At 38.3% G+C, this 22,512-nt stretch overlaps 1 protein-coding gene and 1 long non-coding RNA gene across 2 annotated transcripts in view; one reads left to right on the top strand and one right to left on the bottom strand.

Moving 5' to 3' along the window:
* LOC145678598 (aminopeptidase N-like) overlaps window positions 1-22,512 on the bottom strand; it is a 210,131-nt gene that overhangs the window by 2,837 nt on the left and 184,782 nt on the right. Inside the window, exon 13 of the mRNA XM_081748941.1 lies at window positions 2,492-2,573. Within this exon, the coding sequence (XP_081605067.1) occupies window positions 2,492-2,573 (82 nt within the window). The remainder of the gene's footprint in view (window positions 1-2,491; window positions 2,574-22,512) is intronic.
* The window catches only part of LOC145678599 (uncharacterized), a 245,489-nt gene that overhangs the window by 98,289 nt on the left and 124,688 nt on the right, over window positions 1-22,512 (top strand). The gene's annotated exons all lie outside the window — the stretch shown is intronic.

Here is a 22,512-nt window from a genome sequence, read left to right as displayed (position 1 = left end):
TTGAAACACTTCCAGTTTTGGTAGAGTGATGTCGGTAGTCATTATATGTTGCATTGAGGTACTGAATCGTTAGCAAACGTTCTTTTCGCTATCTATTATCGCGTTTGTTACGTAGCAATAAACACTGAAAGCGGAAATGACTAATTTTAACCACTTCTGTTTTCTATAGTGCTTCAATAGACGAGATAAAACTTACTCTTGTGATACTGAACCGATTGCAAAAAGAATATATCTTAATAGCATTTACCGTTTTTGCTCTACGGATTAACAGTATTGAAACCTGAAGTAATAGTAAATTTGAACCACTTTCGGTTTCGGTAGAGTGTTGTGGATAGCCATGTTATGTTTCCTTGTAACATCGATTCGTCACAAAACACCACTTACTGCAATCGGATTCCATTTTCGTTCTCTTCCGATAAATGTTGAAACCGAAAATGATTTAGTTAACCACTTCTGTTCTGAGTAGACGGTTTACGGAGGAGATGGAACCTATTCTTGGGACACTGAATTAATTGCAAACAACTGCATCTTGACAGTTTTGGTTCTACAGAAATCAGTATTGAAATCGGAAATAATAGTAAATTAGAACCACTTCCGATTTTGGTAGAGTGTTGTGGATAATCACTATATGTTATCTTGAGACTCTGAATCGATTGAAAAAATCGGCATCTTGATAGCTTTTACTGTTGTTGCTATACAGAAATCAGTATTGAAATCCGAAGTAATAGTGTAGGAGGTATGGCAATTAAATAACGAGACTGCTCACCTCCTGTAATTCAGGATCTTTGGGGGATGTAGCTAATGATGTGTTGTTGATCTTGAACCTTCATGAGCAGTCACTGTTTGTTTCATGATTCTAAAAGCTTTTCTTTTCTTTGCAGGCTTGCATGAAAAGGACAGTGTTCTGTAGTAGTGCCAGAATCATAGTGAACAGTAAAGTTGAGCAGCGCATTAACATCAAATTTCTGGTGAAACTAAGCAAAACACAGACGGAATGTTGTGCAATGTTAAAAGAAGTGTATGCTGATAATGCTATGTCAAGTGCGCGAGTTTTCGAATGGTACAAACGATTTTCAGAAGGTAGGAAGGAGGTTGAAGATGATGAACGTCCCGGCCGCCCTTTGAGTTCAAGAATGGACGAAAATGTTCAGAAAGTTAATGAACTTGTGCGGAAGGTCAGACGTCTGAGCATTCGGATGATCGCAGATATGACGAACATTAACAAAGAGACAGTAAGACAAATTTTGCATGACAATTGAAAATGATAAAAGTTTATGCAAAAAATTGTCACGAAAAACCTCTCTCAAGAACAAAAAGATATTCGAAAGACCATTTGCTGTGACGTCATGTAACGAGTCAAAGCAGACCCAGACTTGCTAACACGTGTCATCACATGTGATGAAACATGAATTTTCCAGTATGACCCCAAGACTAAGCGTCAATCTACGCACTGGAAGACTCCCACATCGCCAAGAATGAAAAAGCACGAAAGCAATTCGAAAGTGAAGGCAAAGCTCGTCGTTTTTTTCGATATCAGGGGTATCATCATGACTGAATGGGTGCCTCAGAATCAAATAGTGAATCAAACCTACTGATAATCCTAATCAAGCTGAGGGAAAGAATAAGGATTAAGAGACCGGATTTGTGGAAGAACGATGCATGGACCCTCCACTAAGACAATGCGCCTGCCCATAATGCCCTTTCTGTGAAGCAGTTTTTAGCAGCCAAGCGCATTCCTGTGCTCGACCATCCTCCGTATTCTCCAGACCTGGCTCCCTGTGACTTTTATCTATTCCCAAAAGTAAAAAGTGCATTGAAGGGAACATATTTTCAGTCTGTTTAAGAGGTGAAACGAAAAACGACAGAGTTGTTGAACAGTGTGATATCTAATGGCCTACAGCATTGCTTTGAGTACTGGAAGGCACGTATGCAGCGGTGTATACATAGGAGAGGGGAGTATATTGAAGGGGATAACAATCAATTGTAACTTCCTTTGCAATACATCACATTTATGACACCAGTCTTATTATTTAAGTGCCACACCTCGTATTTATACACTTCCGATTCTGTTAGAGCGTTGTGGTTAATCATAATATGTTGTCTTGAGACACTGACCTTTTTCTTGTTATCTGTTGTGTTAGGGGGATAAACGTTGAAACCGGAAATGTCTAATTAGAACCACTTCCGACTTGAAGAGAGGGTTAACAGAGGATATGAAAACTATCCAAGGAGTGTTGAATCGATTGCATAAAACTGTATCTCGATATCTCTTACCGTTGTTTACTCTGATACCTGTCGCCAGGCAGACAGACGAACGGACAAAGCCGCTGTATAATTCTTCCGACACTTACGCATAACATAGTTTGAAAGTCCAATAACCGACATGCATATCATAGTTATGGCACTTGGTTATATTTTAGTAGAATATAAGGTGTACATTACATTATTTAGATAATCTTGTATATAATGCCCAATTATGATGGAGACTTACCTGTTTCATATCCGATTCACTATTCATGTAAGCAGCAACCGATGTGATGAACCTTGATAGACTGTCCGATTTTTCGCCATAACTATGAAAATTAGTAAACACATGTAAATGATCTTTAATAATTAGAAATCCTTTTTATTATCGTACCAATAATCTTATTTCAACAAAACATTTGTAAATATTTTTATACTGTACTTTAATAATATTCCAAATAAGGTAAATATATTTTCCTATTTCAATTTGTTTTATAGAAACTGATTAAAAATGTATTAAGTGCTTATTATTTCGCTACACTTACTGCATAAAATATATCTCAGTGAACGATCAAATATTATAAGCCGAGATTAGGAAAATTAAGTATTTTTATGTTTAAAAAAGATTTGAAATAAATTATATTATAGTTATATTTGAGAATTTCGTTGTAGCATATACATGCTTAAGTATAGTTAATGAGAATATAATCAATGATACGAATGGCTAATTACTAGTGTGATAATTGAAACGATACAACGATTTCGCACACCTCGCATAGCTTAGACATGTTCATACTACACAAAATCAAGAAAAACAAAATTTGGAGAAAAAGATTAAGAGATTCTCCAACCGCATTTCGATCTGTTAAATGTCTAAACAACATCTCCAACCCAGTTCTCCTCTTCCATTTTCATTAACGAAACACTTTGAGCAAACAGCCAATGACTAAGCCTGTAAATTATATAGAAATTGACGATTGACTTACTTTCTTAATTAATAATTACTTATATTCTAAATGGTAAACTCAGACCCGTGTTAACCATCGGAATTTAACGTACATATCGTTGGCGTTAGCTTAGGTCAACCTATATCTATCTGAAATTAAGAATTGCAGATATCCTGGAGTAGATATGACAAATTATCTACCAAGTCAGGAATACCTGTCAAACGACCATATAAAACTAGTTCAAAAAACAAATATATAATAATCTCATAGCGTATTTAAGTCTGCTTGAAATTATCGTTCGTCAGATACTACGCTTTCCTGTGAGCATTAATAATCATATCTCAATTGAGGTAATCACTATTAATACATAATCGAAGCAATTTTTATAACACATACATGTATTTCTTATTAATCACAGTGTTTCATCATTCTCATTACAATATACATGTATCGTTCTATAATAATTTATTCATAGTAGTAGAATGAAGAGACTATGACATTAACTTAGCAACAGAAAGCAAATATTGAAATACGTTCCCTATATACGGAATCAATTATACTCAGCATAAGTAAGAATCTAATTGCCATACATCACGGCCGACTTCTACATATATGAAAGTGCACTACTACTTCCTGATGTGGTTTATATGTCGGAGCAATCTAGGAAAGGGTTATATCCATTACGAAACTCTAACGGATTCCGCACGTTAACCACTAAAACGACATATTTGTTATTACCTATTCATAGTATTATTTTTTAACAAGAAGATAAGAACAATGTTGACGAGGTATTCACACAATGCTCGTAGAACTGATATAACTATATATATTTCTATGTATTATATATACAGTATATATATATATATATATATATATATATATATATATATATATATATATATATATATATATATATATATATATATATATATCATTGACTTTTTCTAATTAGAGAAAGAACAAAATCAGCATCGAAATTCATATCATTATCGCAACTTAGTACACAGGCACAGATACAGAATGCTCCAATTTGTCATAAATGTTAATGTTGCGTTTAAATATTCTGCAAATGATACAATACCATCATAGTAGTGAGAACTATATCCAGCAAGCATAAACTGTAAGGATGCATAATCGAAAAAATTCAGCATATTGTAACGGATGCCAACCCGTCCCTTACAACCCATGGGTGTTTCAAAGGCCCCATTGGCCATGCCCATTTCCCAAGAAGGCCACGTTACCGTAAAGTTACGTGTAATGATTCTCAAATAGATCATTGCGTTCATCTATCCATACTCAGTCATATTACCTTCTACAATAACATGGAGTTATTATTATCATATGTTTACTCAAGATGTACTAGTAACATCGAGTCAATTAACACAGTACCTTTAGCCCATCCATAGCTTCCTATCGTTGGTAATTAACCACGCATTTATCTCACTAATCGTTCCCAATACTTCAACTTCGCTTAATACTTTTTAAACAAAATCATTAAAACTTAAAATTAAATAATATAAACACTAAATTAAAAACACTATGCATTTTCTTTACATTCAGGGGGAAGTGTCCATAGGGGTGAAGCGAATAAGAGTTAATGTTAATGATATGTGGCAACAAAATATGATCGGCGCTGATTTTGCACAACTCCTGTGTGTGCAGTATTGAGTCTGGGACTGACAAAGAAGGTAGTGTACAGAGGAAAGAAGCGAGCTATTGAATGCAGCGAGTACGAACAGTTGGAAGGTGAATATATTTGTAGCCTTTTTTGTTGCTATTGTAATACGGGACAGTAACGAATTAGGGCAATTCTTTCTTGATGTAATCGTGTTGCATCCAATACTTCCACAGCGGCATAAGGCGATTATTAGGTGCGCATGTATATAGATCTTCCTCAATATATTGCGAGCATGTTTTGAAAAAAAGATGATGAGGTGGGGAAAGTGACTAACATATTTTAGGGTGATGTGAATAGCCCTGTTAATCATTCCATATATATATATATATAACTATTTCTTGTCTGACCTCCAAACCACAGTCTCGTATAGGAGAAACCTGAGTTCAAGACCTCTTGGGAACTCGTGGGAACTCAAATATTGCACTCTTTCTCGTAAGGTCAAACAACTCAATGCCTCCGAGACGGTACTTGGGACAGGATCTCGGGTTGCTATGTCTATTTGCTTCTTAAGCATTCCTACAATAATGTACACTTATGTACTCTTATGTCCAAAATTGTTGTCGCATGTCTTTAGAAATTACATAAATAGAAATAACTCTCTTTCTTGTGATACAAAATGTCACGTGTCTTCTTGGAAATAAGCAGAAAAACAAAACACATATTTCCAAAAAATATTTCAATAAAACATTAAGAAATAAGCAAGTTACATTAAAAAAAATCTCCGAAACTTTCATCGAAAAATTCTAAGTTCCATTTTCGTAAACGTGGCAAACGCGCAGCGAAATTTACAAAGAGGGAAGAAATTTTATGCTTTGTTAGAAATACAACGTAAATCTGTCATAAGGATAGTTACTATACATGTGGCACAGCTCTAACAATCATTGGTATTAAGCATTTTACATTTAAACAAAGGATTAAACAGAAATAAGCTACAAAATGTACGAAGCGATCAGGCATATTGTGTTAGTGGTTTCGTTATATGCGTCTGCCAAGGCGTAGTCCTTACTGTGCCTTTGTAGAGTAGTCGATTAAAGTTTGTTCTTTACATGCTTTATTTTTCCACGATCATCACTTCGAATCCCATACCATAAAATAACTTTTTCTTTTTTCTTTCTTTTTTTTTTAGAAAAGCTTGATTCTGTGAATTCCTTAAGGAACAATGTTTTGTTCTAATAATGCTCCTTAGTATTATCCTCTTCATTCTAGTTTATTTGAATATTTCCAAATAATTTAGAATTATGTCTTTAAAACATTAAAATTGTCAAGAATTTTATAAAAAGCGAAAGCTTCATTTATAATGATTTTCATAACTGAAATTAGAAACTTACAAATAGTGGAATTTTAATTAACATATGACTAAACTTTTATGAAACAGTCATTAAATAAAACATTTACTCCCCATAGTTTCTGCAAGTAATATGTAGGAAATAGGCAGAAATAATGAACGTAAACTATTAGATGTTGATTTAAAATTAGTAGGGATAGTTCTAAAGCCAAGTAGAAAATTCTCTCTGCTTCATGAAAATAATAATCATTTTACAAAAATAATGGTATTTTTTCTGTATCGGAAATTTGTTTAGTAATAATTAAATAAAATACAATTATATAATTCAATCACTCTGACTCGGTAGCTTGAAGAGAAACTGTGTCGGCCGCGATCCTTCGGCTTTCTTCGTAGCACACGAAGGGACACGAAGTTGATCCGAACCAAGGAAAAGGGTGTAGAAAGAAGCAATGGCACTCAGGGTCGGATACGTATTGCCTGTCACATAAGAAAATGCATGTTCTCTGCAGGATAGTATTTGTTGCTTCTTGACGCGATGGAAGATACGAGAAAATCGGTTCAGTTAATGTAATTGACCATAAAAACTTTTAAAAGCTGTTGATGCTGGAAAATCAACAAAATATATTACGTTTGCAGATGCAATTTACACGACAAATAACACGAATAGTGTGACAAGCAGGGAAAGCAGAGAAACTGTTATATGGTAAGACAACAAAAACAAAAATCACAAACTGGATGTTTAAACTGTATAGCAAAAAAAAAAAAAGTATCTGAGTATGTGACGTAGTAGATAACGTTCTAATCTACCAATCAGTTGATCTATGTTCGAGTCTTCGCCAAGTGTATTTTGTGTTTTCTCGCCGAAGGAACAGCCATTAATTGTAATATTTACTTTTTCTTTTCGTCAAAGGAACAGCCATTACTCCTAGTATTAGAGTTTTATACAGGGTGTTAATGAACTATACCGACAGACTCTAAGAGCTGATTCCTTACATCAAATTAGGAGAAAAAGTTTATATGGACCTATGGCGAAAAGTGCATATTTTCAGAGCTAGGGCTGACCAAAACCAGGAAAAAGACAAATTTCAACAGGCCCTATCTCGAATTCCAGAAACTGTGGATGGTGGTCCTTATCAGGTAAAGAAAGTCACACATAAGCAATCCAGAAATGCATATTCATTAATTTTCAGTGGGTGTACAGAGTATTCCAAACAGGGTGAAATTCCCAGACATACCATCAACCGAATTTTGAGATATGCTCTGACTTCATGATCGGTCCAAAGTAGGCAAATGATAAGCCTTGATAACAGTGAACACATAAAATCCTTTAACGCGATGTCGGAAGTGTTAAGGATCGTCAGCAGCACGGTTTCTCCTACTCGGGAAAACGCATGCTGCAATGTTTTCTTTCACGCTTATTAAGTGAAGAGAACGTGAAATATACCGTGACGAAATACATCGCATCACACATTATTGCAAACACAAAAAAACATGGAGCTGCCGGTTCCTAACACTTCCGACTTCCCTCCGAAACATTGGATGTCCATTATTGTTAAGGCTTACCTTCTGCCTACTTTGGACCCTCCTTGAAATCAGCGTATATCTGAAAACTCTAATGAGAGCATATCTGAGAATTACACCCTGTAGGGAATACCTTGTATACCTATTAAAAATTGACTAAATATGCACTTTTGGATTGTGTAAGCGTGGCTTTCATTACGCTGATAAGGACCACCATCCACAGTTTCTAGAATTCGAGATAGAGCCTGTTCAAATTTGGCTTTTTCCCGATTTTGGTCAACCCTTGCTCTGAAACTATGCACTTTTCGCCATAGGTCCATACGAACTTTTTCTCCTATTTTGAAAACAAACACACAAAAAACAAACACTAAATTCGAATTCTCACAATTCTTATATTTGTCTATATGTTACTAAAACAAACTTCAAAATTTATGAATGCATACCTTACCAAGAAACCTAGCCTCTCTTGTGTTTGTTATTGTGTCAGCGAGGACCAGGTATTGCAATACGTACCTGTGAGCATAACACAAATACCACACTTAGAGGATTGATGGAAGTTATCACTTTCGAAGGGTTCCTTGTTTTTTGAATTTCACCTATTCATCTTTTCATCTTCTTTCATATTCGTTTGGGCTTCGGCCCTGGTAGTCTTCATCCTTATGGCGGACTCATGCAATGATCATGGACACTCGAATCTTTTTCACACATCTCCGTTAAATATTGGTCCACATGGTCGGCAAAAAACGCAACCGCGAATTGTTACCGGTACTGCACGTCTAGTACAAGCTGCCACAACTGTTCCTACAAGTTATGCATCATGTGTAACTAACGGACAACGAATTCGTTCGAGATCTCTTTCCGATGGTGAACAAACATTAGACCCGAAGAAACGACGCCTTACACCCATCGCAGATCCTATTGCTGCTAATAGTATCAGCACTAATATGGATTGGGCATGCACCTCTGCTGAATATCAATCAATGTCACATCAAGAAACAGTTTACAACTTCTTGTTAACCGATTATGATACAAAATACAACTCAGTACGTGCTGTATTTCAACAACTAGTGACGTACGTTCCTCGTCCAGAATACGAGAAATAATCAAGACACGTCGAGGCATAATCCTGAAATCGACCCATCCAAACTTCGCCACACACGTCCGGAACAAAGCCACTTACGAAAGTTTTGGAGTAAAAGAAAAAATATCCACTTTAAGTTCGAGCGGACGGAAAACACGACCTCCACCACGGCGTCCTCCAATGTTATCTGTTGTCATTCGTGGCGTAGAACCTGACTTCACCGATGAAGAAATTTACTCTGAATTGCATCAAGAAGAACTACCTGTCAAATGTATACGTATTAAGAACAACCAAGGTCCAACATACTTAGTCCGTGTTCTTACTGACCAACAACAGTTGATCGACCAACTTCCTCTCAACGGTGCATACCTATACCGGCGTCGCTACAGGGTTGAACCATCTCGCACACCGGCACCTCTCCCTGTTAGATGCGAGAAATGTCAACAGTACAATTCTCATCCAACATCTGAGTGTCCAAATAACATCAAATGTGGCTACTGTTCACTTCAACATTCTACAAAAAACTGTCCAAATCTTAAGGAACCACCACACTGTGACCGATGTTCTGAAAGACATCCTACTTATAGCTACAAGTGTAAAGCTAAGCCTAAACGCGACCCCGCTAAGCCACAGCTTGTTGTACCGATACGTTCCGTTGACCCACCAACCCCGCCAGCAAATTCGTTACGCCATCCAATAACCGTTGAAGACCTATTACGATTCCTTACTGTTTCTTTACAAAATATTCATCCTTTTGATCGCAACCACATCCTGAACCAGATCATATATGGAGCCAAATTACTGTTTAACTTACAACTTCATGCTACCTATTCCGGACTTACAGTTCACTTTCAAATTCAACCAATAGAAGTCTATGTTTAACATGGGTACTGCTACATACATTTGTGTACTACATATAATTATGGCTTATAGCTTACTTTTTCTTAACATTCGATCAGTCTTAACACACCACGTGCTGTTTACACAGCTTCTTCAAGAACAAATTGCAGCCTTTGCACTTAACGAAACGTATCTCGCACCACATCTCAACTGTTACTTTCCGAACTATCACTTACTCCGACATGATGCTCCATCTGATCCACGAGTCTATGGAGGAACAGCTATAGGTGTTAGCCAACGCCTTCCTTATCGAGCAGTCACGGTTCCATTAACGCTCACACTCTACCTACCTGAGCATAATGTCACGACTATTTATTTTCGAGGCCGCACTGTCACCTTTGTCACCATATATTTTCGTCCAGATAAAGCACTCAACTACGACTTCTTTCGATATATCGATTCTACCTTTAGGCACTATATTATCATGGCAGATCTAAACATTCATAGCCGGTCACAACGTGACAAAAATAACTTTCTCGACTTTCTGCAAACTGAAACAGTTGCTGAGTTCCATGTTCTACCGAAGCCTACACGCCCGTCAGCAATACTACTCCTGATGTTGTCATCACATCAATATCTCTCTCACAGAGTATTCATATCGATGTGCTTGATTCAATTGGTAGTGATCATGTGCCTATCAAACTTACACTTCACTGCTCTCATCGATCTCAATCTAAACTACCTCCTCAGAAAGTATTCTGCTACAAACGAGGTAATTGGGAACAATATTGCTCCAATCTGGACACTGCTGTTAATACATTACTCATGGCTACAACACAATACGATCTTGATAACACAACTGCTAATCTTACTGAATCTATTCAAGAAGCAGCACAACGTTCCATTCTAACAACAGAAATACATTTGCATAAACCAAAATTGCCTCCTCATTATTTACCTTTCATATCCGCTTCTCGCAGAGCACATCGCGAGTATCTCACTACTGGAAATCTTGAAGCGCTTCGGCTTCATCGCCAATATCTTCGGATTACGCATAATTATATTGTTGCATGTAAGAAACGTCATTGGATTCAAACTTGTAACACACTTGCAAGTGAATCACACCCTAGTAAATATTGGAGCAAATTCCATCAACTCACAGGGACAGTTTCCCGCACACCATACCCCATTGTTCAAAATAATCAGGCAGTCACCACTGATATGGATAAAGCCAAGATTTTTTTTCATTTTTCATTTTTTCAAGATATTTTTACACCTCTCCCAGGTTGGCATACACCGCAACGCCTACAAAAGTCAACAAACCGACTTACAGATCCATCTTCTCCTTTTCTGCGCCCATCTATCAACCACTCTTTGGAACCCAATAATCAACTTACCACTCCGATCCAACCAGATGATATTCGCCAAACATTATTTCGTAAACGCAACACTGCCCCAGGATTTGATTCTGTTACGTATGTTCTCATCAGAGAAGCTCCACCTTCTTTTCTTCTGTTTCTCAGCACCATATATACTTTCATTCCCCGAACTGGATTTTTCCAATCGACTGCAAATACTCAAAAGTTCTTCTCTTCCTGAAACCTCAGAAACCTCCGTCTGACGTCCAGTCTTATCGCCCTATTCACCTCACCAGTTGTCTCTGTAAAATTTTGGAACGAATTCTAGTCCGCCGCATGCACGCTCACCTTGCAATTCATAACCTACTTCCTATTAACCAAGCCGGTTTTCGACCTCATTTTAGTACGCTGGATCAACTATTACGACTATCCACGGCTATTTATAATCAATACAACACGGGTTTTCCTTCTTGTCTGGTAGCCTTTCATCTAGAGAAAGCTTTCGACAAAGTTTGGCACCCTGGTTTACTTTACAAACTCCATAACTATCTACTACCATCTTCATATATCAGGTTCATACATTCCTTCTTATTAGAGAGGCTAGCATATATCTCTATTAACGGAACACTCCCTCATCCGATCTTCCTACAATCTGGCGTTCCTCAAGGTTCGTCACTATCTCCTCTATTATACTTATTGTATGTTGCCGACCTTATTGTCCCACACAACATGAGCATATTTCAGTTTGCTGATGACATCGCCTTTTTCACGACGGCCCACACAGTGCAATCCATCAGTAAAAACATGCAAACGGCAATTGACGCATTCGTTCACTGGTGTAAGGTATGGTGGTTAAGTATTAATTCTACGAAAACTCAGGCTATTGTTTTCCTGCCATGAAGACGCCCTTCACGAATATACCGGAATCCAAGTCGATTAAACCTGCACGTAGATCATATACCTGTCGTGGCGTCAAATACTCTGACTTATCTTGTGTCATATTTGAATCCAAACTTACCTGGAATACGCACCTCACCAAGATCGTACGCCAAGCACAAAATCGGCTCAACCTACTCAAGCGCTTAGTCGGTACAACCTGGGGGCTAAAAGCATTAACAGTACCTAATACCTACAAAGCCTTCATGCGCAGTACATTAACATTAACATTAACGTATGGACACACTGCCTGGACATCCGCACCGCCAAAATTCTATGAGAAATTGGCTATCCTAGAGCGTCATGTTCTACGCCTAGCACATCGCATCAGCTTACCGCATCCGACACGCTTCCTTTACGAGCTGATTGATTTTCCACCTTTATTGCATCATCTCGAACAGCTTCGTACTCAATACGTTTGCAAGCAAATTGACCAGCAGCATCCCATGTTACTTGATATCCTACGGTACGATCGGGACCACGACGCACCTTCAACTTACGTCGATACTCCTCTCCAGCACTTCATGACCTTCTATCATTTACAACTAGATAATGCTGTAGTGGATCCCGAAATCTTTCACATCTATGAAGCACGTGAACTTTCATCATTCATCTACCCATCATATGCACCGTAACTTGCTATTAACATGGGCTACCTCTGTCTTCATCAGTTCCTGAATCGCCCCAGAAACAGAAGATAACTTGCATTCGTCAGTACTAACAAAACCCTGTGATGTGGCGTCCAGAGCACTGCATTCCATCTTCATCTACTTCTCTGCCCACTGCACCCTGCTCTATATTCATTCCAGTTTTACATTCGTCATAACTCAGCACGGCATGCTAATAAATGTATTTTTTTAAATATTACTGTAGCACACTTGGTCTTCCATTATATTATGCTTGTACCTTATTATATGTTATTTCCCACCCTTCAATCGTCTTCTATATGTATATGTACTTAATGAATGAATAAATATTAAATATATGTACACCTCTTAGACCAACCACATTAAAGTGCAATCAACTTTTCTATATATGAAGCACTTACCCGAAGAAAGGGAAAACCCTTTAAACGGGACGACGGAAAAAAATATGAAAACAAATTGCATACTTTCCAATCAGCTTGACGTACCAAACGTCATAAGCTGTCTTTTGTATAAAGCTTACCCTAGCTGGGAAGTGTTAACGTGCTTTTGAGGACATTGTGTAGCACACGCACACCTCAAGTTCTACCAGGACCCTCCGAGAGCACCCCGAAGGGCAGGACCGCAAGGATCCGAGTCACACTTCTACTATTAGCAAATCTCAGTAGCGGCGAGGTTCTCAAGCCTCAGTTGCCTCTGCAACTTCAGTCATCTCTTCTGGTTCTGTCCGCAGCAGATCGCCACATCCATCAGAACATACAGACAGTTATGCCGAACGTCTTCAACAATCGCCACCTCCGAAAAAGCAACATCTTGCTTCTAACTCAGATCTAAACCAAGTTCGAATGGACATAACTACCTCTTCCAATCATTCTGACGGATCCACTCCACCTGTAGTTCATTCCATGTTGCTCACTAATTTCGACGTAAAATTCAGTAATGCGAAGTTTGTTGCCATACAACTACGCAAGTACCTCCCTCGAGCAGCTATTTCAGAAATCGTTCATACGAGGAATGGCATTATCTTAAAAACTCCGGACCCAACTCTGCTCGCTACAATAAAAACCAAAGTTCCTATTGACACTTTTGGTCCAAATGCCAAAATTCAGTCACTCAATTCCCCTACACGTAAGCAGCCTCCACCACCAAAACAATCACCATTGCTATCTGTCGTTATTCGGGGAGTTGATCCATCTTATACAGATGAAGAAGTCCAAGAGTAGCTCAAGCTCGAGGGCCACACCATTACGAAAGTAATACGCATTCGAAATAATAACGGGCCTAACTATATGGTCCGTATGCTTACAAACCACCAAGACACCATTGATGAGTTACTAGCATCAGGTGCATACATTTACAACCACAAGCACAGAGTAGAACCATCACGAACACCAGTTCCTATGCCAGTCCGCTGTGAACGTTGCTAGGTCTATCATTCCCATCATACGTCCGATTGTAAAAGTTCAAGTAAATGTGGCTACTGTGCTGGTCCACATGACACCCGGACTTGTAACAACTTGCAATTGCCACCAAAATGCACCACTTGTAACGAATAACATCCGGCCTACAGCTACAAGTGTAAGGCAAAACCGGACCCTATTCAGGATCATCCTGAGCTCGTTGTTCCTTTGCGACCGCCGGCACCAGCTCAAACCAATCCACATCCGATTGACGCTCCAGTATCATTAGACCAGCTATTGACGTTTCTAACACTAGCTTTGCAAAACATCCATCCCTTCATTAGGCCTCATATCTTACAACAAATCATTCTTGCAGCAACAACCACTTTCCATGTTAATTTTACTGCAACCTATTCCGGCAATACTGTTCATTTTCATAAATCCCATGCTAGTTCATTCGTTTAACGTCATGGCTCTAACTTTTCTCTTTCTGAACATCCGAACACTACCAAAACACAAAGTTTTATTTGAACAGCTTCTTCTTGAGGAACGTGTTACATGTTTCTTACTCAATGAAACCTTTCTAACAAACTCTCGTACTTGCCGTTTACCACGCTATACCATGTTACATTCTGCGAATCCCGTACCTGCACTTCGAGCCAATGGGGGAGTAGCCATAGGAATTTCCCCTCATATTCCTTATCGCCAGCATCAGTATACTGCAACAGCTCTTCCCGAATATCTCCTTGCCACAGTTTATTTCAAAAATATCGTCATCACCTTAGCAACTGTATACATCAAACCAAATCATCCTATGCCTCAGCAGTTCGTTCAATATATTTCCAATACTTTCAATAGATACATCATTATGGCCGATTTCAATATGCACAGCCGCAGCAATGGTGACCAGACAAATTTCATTAACTTCATAACGACCCACACTACAGAGATAATTCTAGATCTTCCACAAGCTACATGCCCAATCTCAAACACCAAACCTGACATAGTCATTGTCAAATCTTGTTTCACATTCCACTATAGAAATTCTTGATCTTCTTGGTAGTGGTCATGCACCCATCAAGCTTGTCTACAAACCATACTCAGCTACACTACGTTCCTATTTACCAATCCGAGTCAGCTTGCGCTACGGTAAAGCTAAATGGGATCAATATCGTTCGCATATTTCAGATCTTACCAGTGATTTAACAGAACCCGCCACAAGTGACGATTTATACCAGACTGTCGATCACGTTACATCCGCAATTCAGGAAGCCAGCAACTTGTATATTCCAACAAGACAATCTGTTCCATATCAGCCAAAACTTCCGCCACAATATCTCTCCATGATCAAACGTTCACGTCAACTCTATCGAGAGTATCTCCACACTCGCAACCCAGAAGCACTCCGACATCACAAACAATTACAACGTACAGTGCACAATTACATCAAAGCTTATAAGCTCCGGTGCTGGGTGAAGACATACAACACTCTGTCTGAAACATCGCATCCTAAATTTTGGGATCGCTTCAATGCGCTGTGTGGCAAATTCTCTACTACACCCTATCCCATTTTATTGGGTGACACCTGTTTATACCGATAGCGATAAAGCGAATGCTTTTGCAGATCGCCTCCAAGAAATTTTCACACCGCCAATTGAGAAAGCACCTCATCCCGCAGACAGACTCAATATGTCATTACCACAACTGCAACCAAATACTACTCATATTTTACCCCCTAATATTGCTGTGTCCGCCCCAATCACCACTCACGAAATATCTCAAATTCTCCATAACAAAAGAAATACTGCACCTGGCCTAGATAACGTGACGTATTGACACATCAAGGAATGTCCTTTTTCACTATTACTTCTTCTTGCGAATATCTATACATTCATATTGCGCACTGGCTTCTTTCCTTTAGATTGGAAAACATCTAAGACGCTAATGTTTCCCAAACCACATTAATCTCCCCAGAATGTTGCATTCTATAGGCCTATACAACTCACTTACACATTCAGTAAGATCCTGGAACCTATCCTGGTTAAACGATTACATAACTTCATCTCAGATCACAGCCTACTTCCAGTCATACAAGGAGGTTTTCGACCAGCTTTCTCCATAAATGATCAACTACTTCGACTCACAACCCTCATTAATCAGAATTATAATTCAACCAATCCTTCTTGCTTAGTATTATTTGATTTGGAGAAAGCATTCGATAAAGTCTGGCATCATTGGTTCATATACAAACTTCTGCAAATTCAGCTTCCTATCTCCTACATTAGTCTTATTTACCATTTCATTACAAATCGTAGCACCTATATCTCAGTACGAGGCAGTTTGTCATATTCTATCTTTCTGTTCTCTGGAGTACCACAAGGGTCAGCCCTGTCTCCTTTACTATACCTGCTATATGTAGCTGATATGGCCCGACTGCCAGATAAGGTCCATCTTTTCCAATATGCGGATGACACGGCGCTTCTCGCACTTGGAACAACTATCCAGCAGCTTAACATTCTCTTACAAACAGCTATCGATCGCTTTTATACCTGGTGCGCTCAGTGGCGGCTTACTATTAACGCAGCTAAAACACAAGCCATCGTATTCTTACCACCTAGAAGAACTTCCAAAATCCGCCGAAACCCACGCAACCTCTCTCTGTGTGTTGATGGGGTGCCTATTCAAATCAGTAACAATGTGACATATCTGGGAATTACATATGAGCACCACCTTACTTGGGCGCAACACCTGAAAACCATTACCACTAAAGCTTATAATACACTCAATCTCCTGAAACTATTGACTGGTACCACCTGGGGCCTTAAAGCACACACCATCCTAAATACCTACAAGATTTTCTTACGACCTGTCCTTACTTACGGGTTTACTGCTTGGATAGCTGCCCCAACTAAGTTCTATAATAAACTTTTAATTCGAGAACTCCATGCTTTCCGTACAGCGTTCCGCATTAAGCTGCCTAGTCCTACACAGGATCTATACCGCAAAATCACTTTTCCAACTTTACAATATTACCTTGAAAAGCTGCGGCTAACATTTATCACCAAACGCTTCGAAACACGACATCCTTTACTACAGGATACAATGCGATATTCAGTGCTTCATCCAACGCCTCACCGATATTATCATCCTCCACTATCGCTTCTCTTCACCCTATATCACTATACTCTACCACCGTTAGATCCCGCCTTCCTTATCATCACAGATTACGTCATTCATGAACATCTTCCTCTCATTCATCCATCATTTCCAGCACAGTGATTATCATTATTCACTAACATGGGCCTCATTCGTCTTCATCATTGCCTAGAGCAGCCCCTAGGCTGAAGATAACCTCATTTGTCTAATTAACATCACCCATGTGTTGTCCTGTGAATGCATCTCACCACATCTCTCACGCTCATTCCTATAGTTGTACAGATCATGAATGCTATACCTAACCACTGCTACTTATTTGTTTAAAATATACCGTATTCTTTTCTCCTTTGTGTTCATACCTGCACCTAATGTTAAGGATTAATGTTCCATAAGTCTCCACCTTCAAAATTATTTATTTATGTAAATGTTGCTGCTAATAAAGATTAAAATCACTTAGCCCATCCAACATACTCATTCCATTGTTAATCGCCAATCTCTTTCCTAAAAGAGGGCGTAACCCTCTGAAAGGCAGCTAGCCCTTCAGGCTAACCAGTAAAACAAATTATGAATGCCCGTCATTCATCCTTCGTTTTCAAAGTGGCATGCAGGAAATGCTGCCCAATTTTCCCGCTATTAATTTCATGGCGCTACACTCGGTCAGTCATATATGCAGTAGGTTTCAATAAAACCGCTCCAATAGGTAAGTATATGCATATGGTAAATTAAAGGTAATTAGTTATTCAATAAGTTAATTACTTTAAAAATCAATAATATAATAAAAATATTGTTTCTTCCTCATTAACAAAGTGCAAGGTAAATTCGTAATTAGACTAATAAAAAGTACAAGTAAAATTCGTAATTAGGGATAAGTCGCATTGTGCAAAACATCATGTATATGTAAATCATAAAAGATCGTAATTACATATTAAACTCATTACGCGAAACATTATGTCATACGTAAATAACATTTACATATGTAAATAATGCAAAAAATTAATTCATATTATCATTAACACCCCGTACCCTTTTATAACTTCAATTACATATACCGTACTCGTTCATGACTTCAATTGCAAAAAAACTCATTGCGCTATTAGAGTAATTAGACTCTCATTGAAAATACACATTACTTCAATTACCAAAAAGCTAAGATTTTCCATATTATCCTACTAAGTACGGTATATATAATTTAAAAGAATGTTGCGTTCACTTGCGGCTAAGGGGTATCCTTGTGAAAGGAATGGGGGCAGTTTGGAGTCGATTCAGGCCGGTAGCCAGCCCAAAAATGTAAAGGGGGCCCGGCCGAAGTTAGGGGAGGCCCGATCCAACCATATTATAGTTCATTTGCAAGCCTACCGTGAAAATTTTAGGGGGAAGCAAAAATTTAGGGGGGCCTCCCTAGACCCCCCTGGATACGGACCTGATTCGATTATCGGTGAATGTGCATTTGTTCAAATTAAACGGTAGTCTGTAAATCTACGTCTTATATAACCTCGGTGCTGTAAGATGTCATTGAATGAAACTGAGATATATATACATATATACTGTTACTAGTTCTGAAGTTAAGTGTGTTTGGTTATTGAAACGCCTGGAGAATACTGTACAAGTTATATGCACATTCAGTGGCGTATTTAGGGGGTGGCTTCCGGGCTTAAGCCCCTCCCGAAATATTATTTAGTATAGTAAAGTAAATGAAATATCTTGCAGATTTTTCACATTTCCAGGCAAAGCCCCCCCGAAAGTTACCAAAGCCCCTCCCGAAACAAAATCGTAAATACGCCACTGTGCACATTCAAAGGTAAAGCTGAAAGAAAACGCCTCTGGCTGTGTTTCGTGTGATACTGTAGGGCTATTAAGTAAGGACTCAATTCACACTACCAAATATCTGATATGACAACCAATCAAAATTCGATAAAAGGGAGTTCGTGTCTAGTAAATGCCACGTAATACATGAGATTTCTTGTAGATAGACATTCACTTACATTTGAATGGTAGGCATCATGAAGGAAGCAAGAATTCGTTTCGTAACGCTTCTTGACGAAAGTTACAGCGCTAAGCAAGCCGCGGAACATGTAAATACTCACCCTAGAACAGGTCAGCGGTAGACACATATCGTGTTACCGGGAAAACAATTCGTTGTCGTGGTAATGGGAGATGGCGAGTTACCACAAACGAACAAGACCGTCGTCTGGTTGAACAAGCCAAGGAAACTCCCCATTCAAATTCGCGTCAACTGCGACAAGCCGCTGACTTTCCTGGATCATGTCAAACAGCTATTAGGCGACTCAGGGAAGCTAATCTCTTCGCTCGGCGTGTAGCCATTAAGAAATTTCTTTCTGCGGAATACATCAGATGACGACGTCAATTTGCAGAGGAAAATATGCATCGGAACTGGACATGTGTCATTTTCAGCGATGAATGTATATTTTCTTCTGCAAATGATGGACCAGTCTGTGTCTTTCGTGAGAGAGGTTCCAGGTTCGATCCTCAATACATATGGCACAAGCGTTCCAGCGGACGCATATCAGTGGCTGTCTGGGGCTGGATCTCTGCAGATGGATTTGGGTATCTTCACAGGTTTGTTGGGCGTCTTACAGATGAGCAGTATAAGTTCATCTTGGAAAATATTATGCTGCAATCTGTTCGCGAACGTTATCCTGAGGGATCAATCCACTTTCAACAAAATCGGTCACTTGTCCATATGTCACGAGTTGTCCAAGAGTGGCTGGCAGAGCAAAATGATGCAGAGGTAATCAATTGGCCTCCACGCGGAGCAGATCTTAACCCAATAGAAAATGTCTGGGCAGATATAAAGAGGTGTTTGAGGAAGAAATGGGCTAATGAAGTTCTTAGAACTTCCAATGACCTCTGGGATTCGGTCGTTAATACTTGGGAAGATCTTGCTGCGAATGGCACGGGCTATGTCCGTCGAATGATAGAAAGAATGCCTCGTCGAATGTTAGCGTTGTTGAAGCAGGTGGTCACTGGACATCATATTATAGCCCAGTAAATAAAGGACCGCGAGCTGAAATAATTTAGAAAAAGCTGAAAATTTCAGGATTTGTTTTTCATGTGATCTTAAATGAAATATCAAAAGTCCCCTAAAATCCCGTGTGCGCTTCATCCTCAAAATGGTGGCCAAAGATGGCGGCCGTCCGGAATGCGCATGTCTCCCGATTTTAGCTTGTAACTCTGAGACTATTTAAGTTATTCCAATTCTGTAAAAACACTTTTGTTCTAGAAGCTCTAATCTATGACTTTTCTTAATACTTCTTTCTCGTAAAGTTTGACACAAAGCCACCATTTTCCATTAAAGTATAAAGTGATACACTTTGAAAGTCCTGCTCTTGGATTGGTTGTAGAAAATCTCCAAAACCGTTAGGAATTCGCAAACAATGTTCGGAATAGTTTCGATTGAATATTTAATTAGCTTTGTTTTAAAAAAAGAATCATCTAAATCGGAATACAATTAGTGGAGAAATTCGACGTTTTTGAAAAATATACGTGAACAGAGCTGCTTTCTTGTTACCCAGTTTTGTCCATACTGTGTTCCTTTAAATCTCCTTTTTTTCTTTTTAGTAGCAGAAATTTATATATATATATATATATATATATATATATATATATATATATATATATATATATATATATATATATATATATATATATATATATATATATATATTCAGTAGACTCACCCTTAACATCATTGGCGTAACAGCTGGTAGTCTATATAGTTTATATATTATTATGTTCTAAACATACATCAATTTTAAGCTAATGTGGTTCATAGTGGTATGAAAGTAAACAGCAAACCCCTGCCTTCTTATCTCAAAGAATGAAGCAAACAAGAAAAGAAAAGCAGATCATGTCTAAAAATAGAAGCATCAACAATGCATTCGTATCGCGTCTACCTAGAAAGAAGCAATTCCTTCATTGGAAAAAAGTTGCTCCCGAGGATCCACAATCATTAAAATTTTTTGTTGAAAATATAACTAGAAGTAAGAAAGGTGATTCAAATATGTTATCTCGAATGCATATCATGATCTGCCATTCAATTATTTCAATGTGTCGGCCTCGTACGTTTATATCACCAATCCATCTAGCAATTGGTGTTTACTGTTTGCAATACTATGGATATCGTCAATATATAGATAGATATATTTGCATAGTTTTGGAATATCAGCCAGCTACGCTGAAGTAAGAAGATATGCATATTCTAGAATATGTTCTATTATTCCAATCCAAACCGATCATTCTCAAAATTTGATTCAGTTTGTTTTTTATAATGCAGCGAGAACATTAGATGGTCACGATACTTTCCACAGTATGGGTGGGATTAAAATATGCACACCTAAAATAAATAGACAAGATTTACGTATAGAACGTGCTGCACTGCCTTCAGCAGTTATGTATCCGCTCTTGCTAGAAGGTATATTAAATTTTATAACAAACCAACAAACAATTAACTTTTAAATATTGAAATAAAGAGTTTGATACCGGCAGAAAATATGATAGGATCAAAATCACTATCTCAAATGATAGGTAAAACCTTTGGTAGCGTAGTTCTAAAAAGAAAAGAGAAGGTTGTGTGTCTGCGCCAAGCAATACAATTAATAGTAGGAAGGAAGCTGTTACCATCAGCTCACTTTAGTTGTTCAGCCGAATTGCTGCGGTATTGCAATCATATGAATTGATGCATTATTTTTTAAAATATGAAGTAACACCTTATCCTCCCTCTTTGTTTGATGAAATTTCAATTAGAAAAACTAGAAAATCTGTACTTGTGAACATTGTAGGACCTATAGAACCCTGTATGAAAATTCTATCAGAATTGAGTTACGTTGTAGACGGTGGTTTCTTACTTCATGCGGTTGTTTGTCCGATATTAACATATGCAAATACTTATGAAAAATATGTACGATATATACAGAAACACATTTCTCCGTGCAGAGCTGCAGTTTTTGATGGCTATGCAACAGGCAATAACACCAAAAATGTTGAACGACAGAGAAGAGCAATGTCAAAGATGTCTCTACAATCGCATTTGATGAAAATACGAAAGTAACCACTGAGCAAGCACTGAACTCTGAAAATAAAAGACGTTTGATTGATTTCTTCAAAACCCACTTTAACTCTTCAAACATTACAGTGTACGAAGCTGAAGGAGATGCAGATGCTGTGATTGTCAGCACAGCTATTAATCTAAGTAAATAAAACATTTTTGTTGCTGTAGTAGTAGGAACTGACTCTGACTTATTGGCCATCTTAATTGCTCGAACAATTCCAGACACTACAGTGTACTTTGTGAGGCCGAAAACAAACAAAATTGAATAGAAATGCTTCCACATTGGCAACATCCAAAGGAAACTAGAGTCACTGAAGGACATATTTCACAGGGTGTCTTCATGCTATCACAGGG

The sequence above is a fragment of the Thermobia domestica genome, chromosome 2 (genome assembly GCF_964235325.1).
Source record: "Thermobia domestica chromosome 2, izTheDome1.hap1.1, whole genome shotgun sequence".
NCBI classification, from domain to species: Eukaryota; Metazoa; Arthropoda; class Insecta; order Zygentoma; family Lepismatidae; genus Thermobia; species Thermobia domestica.
Note: the sequence above shows the minus strand (reverse complement) of the source record. Positions and strands in the feature narration are given on the sequence as shown.